At 42.2% G+C, this 12,661-nt stretch overlaps 1 protein-coding gene across 6 annotated transcripts in view; it reads left to right on the top strand.

The window, feature by feature from the left end:
* Nucleotides 1-12,661, top strand: part of STK32A (serine/threonine kinase 32A) — a 130,177-nt gene that overhangs the window by 32,478 nt on the left and 85,038 nt on the right. For all 6 annotated transcript variants that reach the window (XM_053907366.1, XM_053907364.1, XM_019414223.2 and 3 more), the window contains 2 exons: nucleotides 925-980; nucleotides 2,230-2,381. In XM_053907366.1, coding sequence (XP_053763341.1) covers nucleotides 2,263-2,381 — 119 coding nt within the window. In that variant the 5' untranslated portion in view covers nucleotides 925-980; nucleotides 2,230-2,262. The remainder of the gene's footprint in view (nucleotides 1-924; nucleotides 981-2,229; nucleotides 2,382-12,661) is intronic.

The raw sequence follows: 12,661 nt of genomic DNA, 5'->3' as shown, positions 1-12,661 counted from the left end.
GTAACTTCTAGAGTTTTGCAATCTTCTCTGAATAAACTCTTAAAATCCCTCATTTGGAATTTTACTCCTCTAAATCCTTATTTCAAAAACCATGAAACATAGTGGAACATTTCCTGAAGATCGACAGGTCAGGGAACCAAAGGTTGTCACTTTTCTGAGAGAACCTGTACTTTGCTGTTCTTATCACTGAGAATTTCATGAGCACTGACCAAGAGGCCACACTACATGTAAACAAACATCTGCTTCTGACTTCTAGAAGCTCAAATGGCAACTTCAAAGCACCATTCAGTGAAACCCTGCACACATATTCTTGGGAATCTGTTAAGATATTTGTGCCTTGGGAATTGGCTCATTCTATAAACTCATAATAGTATCCTTCTTGGCAAAAAAGAAATCATTTAGGTACAACAGAGTGATTGTTATGAGAAAATAGGCAAAGAGATTTTTACAATGTGGATGCTGAGGAGACCCACCTTCATAAAGGACCAGATCTCTCCGTAATCGTCAGTGTTCAGCAGTGTTCCTCCTGACCTTACCCCCTATGTGAAATCCACTGTTACATGCTCTTAGAGCTCCACCACGCCTCTCCTTAACGTTCAGGGGGAGTTTTAATTGTCCATTAATTTATGACTATTTAGGCTAGGAGCATCTCTCTCTCTATGGAGTCCTTACTAGACTACAGGCTCCATAAAGGTAGAGATTCGATTTTTACTTTGCCATTACTATATCCCCCAGTACTAAGCACTGTGATTAATAAATAGTACTTGTTTAAGAAATATTTATTGAATGAATGGGCATTTTAAGATCATCTGGAATGCTGGTTGAAACAAGATACTTCAATTTCGCCAAATCTTTATTATTTATTAGTGATCAAAAAGCAACTAACTAATAATCCCTCACATTGTTCTTCTTTTTGTTTTACAGTCAACTTTGACCACTTTGAAATTTTGCGAGCCATTGGGAAAGGCAGTTTTGGAAAGGTGAGAACCATAATGATTAACCACTGGCAGGGTTATATGCCTCAGGGAACAGAGTCTGAGAATATTCAGATTATCCAGTGACAGGGACCCTGAGGAACAATAGAGGTTGTTATAAAATTGTCACTACAGTTTGAGGTGTGTGATATAATGAACACCAGTTGTTCTTAGAATTATTTCATCATCATGCCCATTGACTCTCACTAGATTTTAAGACTTGCTCTCCACGATAAGGAGGACAGTAAACTTTTGGACTTAGTGACCAACTGTATCAGTATCTTCAGTAATAGTTATCTTCTCAATGTAAGAGTTAAATCTTATGTGGAAAAGAAGCTGTCCCGTTTCTGTTTTTTCCTCAGGTATCCAATGTTTTTATTCTCAAAAATATACCATGAAAGATAGATCTAGTCTAATTTAAAAAAATTTTTTTAATGTTTAATTTTTTTGAGAGAGAGACACAGGGTGTGAGCAGGGGAGGGACAGAGAGAGGGAGACACAGAATCTGAAGCAGGCTCAAGGCTCTAAGCTGTCCATCAGCACAGAGCCCGACACGGGGCTCAAACCCACACGCCATGAGATCATGACCTGAGCTGAAGTCAGATGCTTCTGTGACCCACCCAGGCGCTCCACCAAGCTAATTATTTTTGCAAGAACATTCTAGATTCAAGTCCTGATCATTAGTTTCTTGGTGGAGACATACTTCGAGAATATTTCTTATTAATATTGAGCTTGCATTTTAAAATCATCTGCTGTCCACTTTACCAGACATATAGAACCTCTAAAAGAATTTTGAAAATATGGATATCGTGTTCCCTATTTTCCAAGTGCTTTAAGTCCTTTTAGGTTATATCAAGTATGGTTAAAGAGAAATTCTTCACACAGTATTGTTCAGCTTGGTAGTTTAGCCATGCCCATTAAAGTCACTCAAAGCAGAGTGCGGATGTCATTTGCTGTTGGCAGATTCCTGGCAAAGAAGCGGCCGTTTTCTCCAAAATGCTGTCTAAACAAAACCCCAAGAGCCAAAAACAGGCAGACTCCTTTGAGAAAACAGAGATTCAAGAACTGATCTGGCATAGGGGAAGAAAATGAATGTTTTTACTCCGAAATCAGAGCTCAGTGGCAACTTGAGTATCAGAGTATTTGCAAGTGATAAGGCCTCCAGGTCATGCCGCCCAACAGGTCTTGTTCTGTCTCTTGCAGCCATGATCTGTCAACGCCCTAACCACCTTCTCACTCTGGTTTGCACCATTAGGTCTGCATTGTGCAGAAGAATGATACCAAGAAGATGTATGCAATGAAATACATGAACAAACAAAAGTGTGTGGAACGCAACGAAGTGAGAAATGTCTTCAAGGAGCTCCAGATCATGCAGGGTCTGGAGCATCCTTTCCTGGTTAATTTGTGGTAAGTGTTTGTAGGGGATCTTGCAATGGAGATACTCCCACCCTCACCCCAAACATTGTTCTGGAAACCCGTCCTGATTTCTAGGTGTGCATTTGCAAAATCTTTGGTAGGCTCTTCCTTGAGGACTTTGGTTCTCCTTGACTTATTTGACACTATAATGAAACAAATTGTTGTTTTACTGTCACCAATAAATACTGCTTGGTTTATTTGTCACAGTTCCCCTTGGCCTGGAGGATAGCATACTTTTCAAAACACTGTAGCTAAATAGGGGACAAAGAATGAGTTCAGATGTCTTGTCATTCAGTAGATACTCTTCCCTCATTAATTGTGGGGCAGTGACTATGGCTACTAACTGTCATCAATGGCTGGTGTGAGGTTGATCTTCAGAACTTGGACAAAAACCACTTTTTCTTTACAATGACTGGGAGTAGAAATGGTTTCCTTAGAGCATCCTTCCTGAGCAGAATCAGGACAGGCACTGCCATTCTTGCCAAATAGCTTTTAACAGAGATAGAGCTAACTTAGATCAGTGGCTAGACTGTGATCCTAAAGCCAGGATCATAATCCAAGGCTCAGAAAATGGCTAGAATCTGGCAGTGTCTCTTACTCCCTGCTCTTTTCTTATGCGTGGAGGTCTATATGTGGCTCTCTTACTTTTCTCTACATTTTAATGCATCCATTATGTTAAGATACTGTTCTTAAAGCTAATTCAGTGTGGCAGTTATTTAAATATGCATACCAAGAAGTTTCTACTAGCAAAGGCAAAAAAAAAAAAAGTCTTTATTCAGAGAATACTAATGGGAGAATAATTGAAATGTCACTGTGTGTTTAAGGACATTTCTCTGGAGGAATAAAACCTGTCTCCCTCCATCTTTAATTGATACAATTCACTTGATATACAATTTGCTCAAAGACTCTACACCATAGTTGCAAAGAAGATGGTTTTGTGTGAATTGGAAATAGGTCCCTTGAGTTCATGCAGTACTCAGATGTGGTGGAGTCGAATTTTGACCCATGCTCAGTGGATTTAATCAGTAGCTTAGAGTGGCCTATTCACAACGCTGCCACGCAGAGGCACATGGACACAGCTCTTTCGTCCCCACCCTTAGCAATTAGCAGATTGCCTGTTTCTCCCCCTCTCTCTTCCCTGAGAATGATGAGGTGCTCTCAAGTCACATCCTTGCTTTGTTCAAAGTCACATTTTCCTTCTTCCAAAGTCCAGCCAACTAACTTTCTCCTTTTAAGACCAGGAACTCTTCAGAAGGACATACTTAGCATTTCTCCCTTTCAGGCCCGTCTCTCCTCACTGAGTAGGCAAAATGGATTTCAGTTTATTCCCAATTTTTTTATAAGGGGTGTTAGGAGACTTGAAGCTGGGCAAAGTTTACAGATTTTGCTGTTTATTAACATGGTGTCATTCCAGGAAACACTCTGATCTCCATACATGCTGGCTTGGGGATAACATGGGGTATAGCCTTGTCTTCCCTTTTTCCCACACTGAATCTCTGCAGAACATCAGGTACCATTAATAGTGATAGAGGAGAGGGATGCCTGGGTGGCTCAGTCGGTTGAATGTTCAACTCTTCAGCTCAGGTCATGATTTCATGGTTCGTGGGATCAAGCCTCACTTTGGTCTCTGGGCTCACAACACAGAGCCTGCTGGGGATTCTCTCTCATTCTCTCTCTCTCTCTGCCCCCTCCCCAGCTCACACGCATGCGCGCTCTCTCAAAATAAATAAATAAACTCAAAAAAATAGAGATAGGGGAGAGAAGAAATCCCTCCCCACCTTAATTCCACCACTTTCAGAACTGGAAACCTAGAGGGGGCTAGAAATGCGGAAGAAAATGCGGAAAGAAAAAGTTTTAATCTTTCAAATCCTGAGATGAAAATATTCAGAAAGAATATTTATTTCTTCTAATAAAGGCTTTCTGCCTTGGTAAGTACAGCATAGCCAACGTAAGTGACTTTCTCCAACTATTAAATACCTTGCAATGCTTCTGGAGGTGTGACCTGGGAGTAATCTTTATCATTTTTAAGTCAATTATGAGACAGGGTTAATGTGTGTAACTGGGGTTGTTTTTATGGACAAAAGGAGACAAAGGGCTATTCCCAGCACAGAGTAGGCCCATCACAAATGGGAGTCCCCCCACCCCATCCTTGCTCCCTTAAGGTGTAGTACTCGTGACGTGCCCACCACCGCCAGGCCACTGTGGTCATCCAACATGCAAATTTCAAAGGTGCCCAGCCTCAAAACATCACAGGAAGCTGTATGTGGTCAGGGAGGGACAAGTCTCATTCTCTGTAAGAGCTTATGTTTGTTTCGTTTTCCACCTTTCTGCTGCAAATCAAAGGGGAAAAAAATATCCAAAGATTCCCCATTATGTGCAATTTAATCAAGAGTTTGTGTCCTAGGTTTAACTAGACTTATCTTTACATCCCCAAAGCTTCAGGAGCAAATTGGCTAAAGCACAGTATGATTAATAATGTAACAGCAATACTTTTTCATTCCTACGTACCCCTCGTGTACTCGATCTTACTGATAAGCTATGTAGGCCTCTCAATATTGCTTTCAGTAATCTGCTCGTAGATACTCAAAGTGCCTGTAACCTCTGGGATGTGTTCAGAAGATTCTGGTTTTCAGGCTGAGGAAAAATACAAGCTGTTTCTTTTAAGCAGGCTTTACACTAATGTTAAGAAGTTGGCTATATGTGTGTGCGTGCGTGCGTGCATGTGTGTGTGTGTGTGTGTGTGTGTGTGTATGTAGAGGTATAAATACATACATATGTGATAGGTGAAAACTTTGCACATTGTAGTCAACTAGAAGAAAGCAAAATCACGTAGAAAAATGAAAATTCTCCAGTAGTGCTATCACCTTGAAACAACCACGTCTAACATGTTCTTGCCAATAAAATGTCTATATTTGTTTTTTTGCTTTTGATCTTGCATTAGCCCCGTTCATTCCCTCATTCATGGGTGTATTTATCAAGCAGCACAAACAAGTTATAATTAGAGTTTGCCAGATGAAATACAGGATGCACACTTAGATTTGAAGTTCAGATAAATAACCAGTCATCTTTAGTCTATGTCCCAAATATTGCACGGTGCCTGTTTTATCTGAAAATTACTCATGTTCTGAATTTCTACTTTAAATGGGCATCTTGAATTTTTATTCACCAAATTCGGCAACCCTAATGGTAACACAGATCCATAGTGTGAGGGTGCAGTGGTGAGTACTCATGGACAGAGCCCCTGATCGACCCCACATTCCCAGTAACTGTGAAAGGCTGATATTAATCACATGGCACATAAATATGTCAATGTGAGAAGTGCATGAAGGACTAAGTAGAAGAGGGGTGTGTGTGTATGTGTGTGTGTGTGTGTGTGTGTGTGTGTGTGTGTGTGTGTGTATGTGTGTGTATCCTGGGCTGGGGCAGCAGAGTTAAGGGTGAAAACACATTTTGAACTAAAATTCAACCTTCCCAGCCCCACGGACCTGACCCCGCTCAGGAACACAATCGTCAGATGTAGGCCATGTTATACAGGAAAAGGCAGCCTGGAGGGGCTGGCATCCAGGAAAAGCAAAGAAAATCTTCCTGCGAGTCCCTCCCTGAGGGCCGCTAACAAAGCCGGGCAACCCACAGCCTGCGAACAAATGGGCCCCAGTGCTGCCCGACAGAGCCCTGTCCCCCAGGTGGCTTTTGTTAATTGAGATTAAGCCTGCAGCTGCACACAGTCCCTCGGGGCTCCAATCTCCCCTCAGCCTTGTCTCTTGTTCTTTGGGAACAGAAGGGACCCACGTGTGGGTTCAGGAAATTAGAAGACAAGATAGTCTGTTTTGAGCAGAAAGGACCACCTGTATCGGGAGTGTGAAAAGGGTCCTGTCAGTAGCTGGACACAGCCAGATGAACAGACACCCTGGAACCAACCTCCATTATTTATGACTGTGCACCAGTGTTTCTTCACAGAATCGTAAACTAGGAGAATTCAGGGTAGCCTACAGAGCCACAGAACCAAGAGGAGCTTCCGGGTCAATGGCATTCTCCTACTCAGAGTTTTACCTATATTGTCTCATTTATTCATCCTAACAAGTTAGGCTCATAGCAATTATTAGTCCCATCTTACACCAGAGAAACTGAGGCTCAGAGAGGGTGAGTCATTTTCCCAGAGTCACACAGCCAGAAACTAGCAGAGCCAGGACTCAAACCCAGGAATTCGGCTTCGAAAACCCAGCCTTTTCTGCTACGCTATACCATGACCTGTGGCCATCTTGTAGGACTCTCTTACAAAATATGAAGGAAATGGAATTTATTTTGTTGAGTGTCTTTCATATCCCACAAGAATACAAACTCCATGAGGCAGGTAGGTTTGTGTATTTCTGCTCACTGCTTCATTCCCCATCCCCTATGATAATGCCTCACACAGAGTAAGTGTTCCACAAATATCTGTGGAATGAATAAATGAGTGAATGAATGAATGAATGAAGTTTAGTGGTGGAATCAGGCTTCTGATTCTTGCTCCTGTCCCATGATGCCACTGCCAGTTCCTGCACACTTACAAAAATGTAATCAGGGCCATCTCAGGTTCTGCACAGGTCCTGAAGTCAGAGGGACTTGGGTTTGAATCCTCACTTTGCCACTTGGTAACTCTGTGAACTGACCCATTTAGAGTATGTATTTTGCTCGGTTCCTCACTCATAATTGGGAACAACAGCAATTGCCATGGCAGAAGGTACTGCTATGAAGATGTCTATAAAACACTTCACACATAATGGGTGCTTCATAAATGTGGACTCAGGGGCTCCTGGGTGGCTCATTTGGTTATGTGTCCTACTCTTGATTTGGGCTCAGGTCCTGATCTCACAGTTTAAGCCCCACTTTAAGGGGCTCACATGATCTCACACTTCAAGCCCCAGCTACACTGACAGGGCAGAGCCTGCTTGGGATTCTCTCTCTCCCTCTCTTCCTCTCTCTTCCCCTCCCCTGCTCATACTTGGGTGTGCATGCTCTATCTCAAAAATAAATAAACAAATTTAAAAAAAAAATGAGGACTTCAATCAAAAACTCTGTGAGGTCCCACCCCAAATGCAATGTTCCCTCAAGCCCTATAGCCAGAGAAGATTCTGTTTTTGTTTGTTTGTTTGTTTGTTTTTGAGAGAGAGTGCAAGCTGGGAGGGGCAGAGAGAGAGAGAGAGAGAGAGAGAGAGAGAGAGAGAGAATCCCAAGCAGGCTCCACACTATCAGCACGGGGCCCAATGTGGGGCCCAAACTCACGAACTGTGAGATCATGACCTGAAGTGAGATCAACAGTCAGATCAGACAGACGCTCAACCGACTGAGCCACCCAGGTGCCCCAGAGAAGATATTTAAGTAGACATGTGTACCTGAGTGTGAGCTAGCCTGGGCATTAGAAAGTCTTTGGATTTGTTCTAAAGTTTTAAAAATTTAAGTAATTTTAAAAAATATAAAATACAGGGTGCCTGGGTGGCTCAGTTGCTTGAGCATCGACTTCGGCTCAGGTCATTATCTTGTGGTTCGAGAATTCAAGCCCCATGTTGGGCTCTGCACTGACAGCTCACAACCTGGAACCTGCTTTGGATTCTGCCTCCCTCTCTGCCCCGTCCCCTGCTCACGTGGTTTCTCTCTCAAGAATAAATAAACATAGGGGCGCCTGGGTGGCTCAGTCGGTTAAGCGTCCAACTTCAGCTCAGGTCACGATCTTGCAGTCCGCGAGTTCGAGCCCCGCGTCGGGCTCTGGGCTGATGGCTCAGAGCCTGGAGCCTGCTTCCGATTCTGTGTTTCCCTCTCTCTCTGCCCCTCCCCCGTTCACGCTGTGTCTCTCTCTCTGTCTCAAAAATAAATAAAAACGTTAAATTTTTTTAAAAAGAACAAATAAACATTAAAAAATTTTTAATTAAAAATATATATAATACATATTTTATATAAAATATGGGAACACAGACATTCTAAATAAAATAATAAATACCCATATTTCATTATGCAGAAATAACTGCTGTATTAGGTTCCTAATGCTGCTGGAGCAAATTACCATAAACTTAGTGACTAAAACAACATGAATTGGAGTAAATGGACTTAAAGCTATTTTCACAATATAATTAAGACATTATTTTCTTTTGCCCTGCATTGCTTGCACTGAAAGCTCACAAACAACAAAACTAATCAGAACAATGATTACCTATGGGTTGCAGAGATTAACAAGAAGGTCACATGTGGGAAACTTGGGGAGTGGTTAAAATATTCTGTTCTCGTTATTGTGGTGCTGCTTAGATCAGGGTGTAGATTTGTAAATATTCATTAAATTCTATACTTAATATCTGTGCATTTCACTGTAAATGAATTTTAGCTATTTCAGAAGAAAATGAAAAAGCTTAAAAACCACAAACTCAGTATCTTACAATTCGAGAGGAGGTCAGAAATGCAAATTCAGTCCCATTAGGCTAGCATGAAGCTGTCTGCAGAGCTATATTCCTCCTGGAGGTCTAGAAAAGAGTGTTTTCTTCCCTTTTCCTGCTTTTTGAGGCTGCCTGAATTCATTGGTTCCAGGCACCTTCCTCCACCTTCAAAGCCAGCCACGTAGCATCTTCCGCACTCTCTCTGACGGCGACTCTCTGCCTGTCAGGTCCATCTTGAAAGGACTCCTCTGATCACATTGGGTCTACCTGGTGACAATAGTTCCCTCTTGACCAAATTCTAGCCAGGCTCTTCTGCACCATCTTCTTCACTAGGCCTCGACCTTGGTCTATAAAGACGTGAACAAAACACTTAACACCATTTCTAACAGCTCAGGACTGTATCCCTAGGATGGCATTAGCTCCCCTTAAAGTGTCTGCCTGAGGAAATGCAAAGCTGCCACAAGAATTTAGTTTGCTCCATCCAGCACCAGAAGATGGCTCCCCTGTCTCCCAGCTTCCGTGGGAGGGGAGGAGCCTAACTTTGATAAGTGCAGGTTAACAAACCCAGATGGGTTTCACATGGACCAACCCTGTTCCTGGCTCTTCGTAACTGTTACTCCACTGACTACCAGGTCCTGGCTTACCCCTTATCCATGCCCTCATCCTCCCTTCCAAACACAGTCACTTCTGTGCACATCAGAGTTGAGTTTAGTCCACACTATTGGATTCCAATTGCAATAGTCTATCATTGGCTAAAATCAACTCTTCTTACCTTAGTGTCCAGCTTTGTTATCTTAGGAAGGGATGTGATTAAGGATCTTGAGAAAGGAGAGGTTACCCTGTATTATCCAGTGCTATCACAGGACAAAGGTGTCCTTGGGTATGGCCCGGACAAGTGTGGCTAATTGGAGAACAAGGGACAGCAGTCCCTGAAGAGGAACTTAGCAGAGAACAGTGTTAATTGTGTGGCCTGTACACAGTAATGGTTGCAGACATGGTCGTTGAATGACTGAGTGGTGGACCAAAAGGCAGGAAACTGAGTCTTTATAATGCAGACATTCACTTACTCATTTACTCATCAATATTGCAGAGGATTCGTTTATTGCAGACAACACGAGAAGCTATTAGAAAATTTCAAGTAAAAAGAAATTTTACTTGAGGGAGGACATGGAGTAGTCTACAGCCTCAGACATAAAGCTGAAGAAGCAGATGTCTCCAGAAAATGAGGGACAAAGGCAGTTCTGGGAATCTAGGCAGCAGGAACCAACAGACAGGCTCTCAAGGCTGTCTCAGCTGAGATGAATCAGCTCCAACCAATTTTCTAACCTTGTGTCCCCCACTCAAGGTTCAAAGCCCTGGGAGAGAGTCCAACTGGCCCTGCTCAGAAAACATGCCTGATCCTTGGCTAAAAGAAAGAGTAAAATAAATAATGACTCCTACATTGTTGGCCTGAGCCACTGGATGAATGATTGTGTCATCCACTAAGATGGGGAGATCTGAGGAGAATCAGATTCATTGTGAAAATCAAGAAACCTCTTTTGGCTGTGTTAATTTTGAGTTACCTCTTAGTCATCCAAGTAGAGCTGCGGAACAGGCAGCAAGTCCAAAGCTCAGAAGAGACATCCAGAGTCCAAGGAAAAGTCCAACAAAACACAAATATGGGGAAAATCGGCTTATAGGTGCTAGTTAAGCCACGACTTGAAGGGAGCATATGTGGAGAGAAATTAAATAGCTAAAAGAAAAGGGCCAAGGAGTAACGACCCAGAGCATCCTTATAGTTCTGATGGAGAAAGAAGACTCAGGCAACCAGACAGAGAAGGAACAGCCTGGAAGCTAGGGCGAGTACGGCATCCTAGAATCTAGAGACTGTTTCACAAAGGAAGGAGTGCACACTATTTCAAGTGCCGTGGAGAGGTCAGAAATAAGGAGACAAAGACCTTGGGAAGGAAGGAGACTGCAAACTTGGGAAGATACAGGTATTGTGACTTTGATAACCGCCAAGTCCAAATGATTGGACAAAGGATCAGAGGGAGTGGCTTGGTGAGAACACAGGAAGTGAGTGATGTTATTTGGGGAGGGTGGGATGTAAAGTGGTTGTGTTGTGTTTTGAGATTCATCCACATCGTCATGGGTAGCAATAATGTATTGTGATTTCTCTATCATACTCCATTGTATGAATATCCCATAATTTACTTATCCATCTCACTACTGATGGATATTTGAGTGGTTTCCAGTTTGAGACTTTTACAAATAGTCCTGCTATTAACATTCTTGTTTGTATTTTTTGGTAAGCAAAAGTACATATATTTGGGGATGTAAACCTAAGAATTAAATCATTGGATCCTAGGATTCATGGGGGTTCTGCTGGCAAATGGTTTTCAAAAGAAGTTCCAATTTACACACACATCAGCAATATATGGTAATTCAGGTTGCTATAAAACCCTACCAATATTTGGTATTGTCAGTTGCTCTACAGTGTTCTAGTAAATGTGTACTGTCATCTGGTTGCGGTTTAGTTTGAACTTCCCTGGTGACTTGGGACTTTGGGCACATTTTTATATGATTTTTGGCCATTTGGAAGCCGCTTTTATAAAGTGCTTGAGTCTTGTACATCTCTTGGTTGCCTTTTCTTCTCAATGGCCCAGTTTTGAATATAATTTATTTGTCCAATCTATGACTTACCTTTCACTCTGTAAGGATATTATTATTTTTTTTTATTTTAATGTTTATTTATTTTTGAGACAGAGAGAGAGACAGAGCACGAGCAGGGCAGGAGCAGAGAGCAGGAGACACAGAATCCAAAGCAGACTCCAGGCTCTGATCTGTCAGCACAGAGCCTGACGCGGGGCTCTAAGTCACAGACCGCGAGATCATGACCTGAGCTGAAGTCGGACGCTCAACCAACTGAGCCACCCAGGCGCCCCAGGATATTATTTTTTTAACAGTCAAAAAGCTTGGATTTAAATGTGGTATACATAGTTTATCCATCTTTTCCTCATCAGTTGTGCCTTCTGTGTCCTGTTTAGGAAATCTTTGCCTATACCAAGGTGACAATATTCTACCCTGTTTCGTAGTAACATTGCTGTTTTAACGTTTACATGTAGATCTGTCATCGAGGGTCAAGATTCACTTTTTCCCCATAAGGAAATCTAATTAACCCAACACCATTCACTGAAAAGTTTCTCCTTTTCTTATTGCACCGGAGTAACACATTTGTTGCTAGTCAAGCCACCAAATATGTACGGATTTCTAGACTTTGTTCTATTGATCTACTGATCAATACACTACACTAATCACTACAATACACTACACTACTACTAATCAATACACTAAGTGTGTACACTTACACATTTATTACACTACCTTAATTACTGTAGCTTTCTACAAGGAGCAGAATTCATTAACATAATTCTTCTGGACTATCTTGACTGGAGTTGGCCCTTTGTAATTCAATGTAAATTTCATAATCAGCTTGTGAACTTGCATTTTATTTTATTTTTTTAATGTTTATTTTTGACAAAAAGAGAGAGAGAGAGAGCATAAGTGGGGGAGGGGCAGAGAGAGAGGGAGACACAGAATCCAAAGCAGGCTTCAGGCTCTGAGCTGTCACCACAGAGCCCGACACAGGGCTGGAACTCACAGACCGTGAGATCATGACCTGAGCCGAAGTCTGATACTCAACCGACTGAGCCACCCAGGCGCCCTTGTCAACTTGCATTTTAAAAGTACTGGTATTTGTAGCAGGTTACATTGAATCTAATTCAGAGAGAATTAAGGTCTTTTTAAAATATTAAACGCGCCTGGGTGGCTCAGTTGGCTAAGCAACTGACTTCAGCTCAGGTCACAATCTCACGGTTCATGGGTTCCAGC

The sequence above is a fragment of the Panthera pardus genome, unplaced genomic scaffold (genome assembly GCF_024362965.1).
Source record: "Panthera pardus isolate Hobbes unplaced genomic scaffold, ASM2436296v1 HiC_scaffold_2, whole genome shotgun sequence".
Lineage (NCBI taxonomy): Eukaryota > Metazoa > Chordata > Mammalia > Carnivora > Felidae > Panthera > Panthera pardus.
Note: the sequence above shows the minus strand (reverse complement) of the source record. Positions and strands in the feature narration are given on the sequence as shown.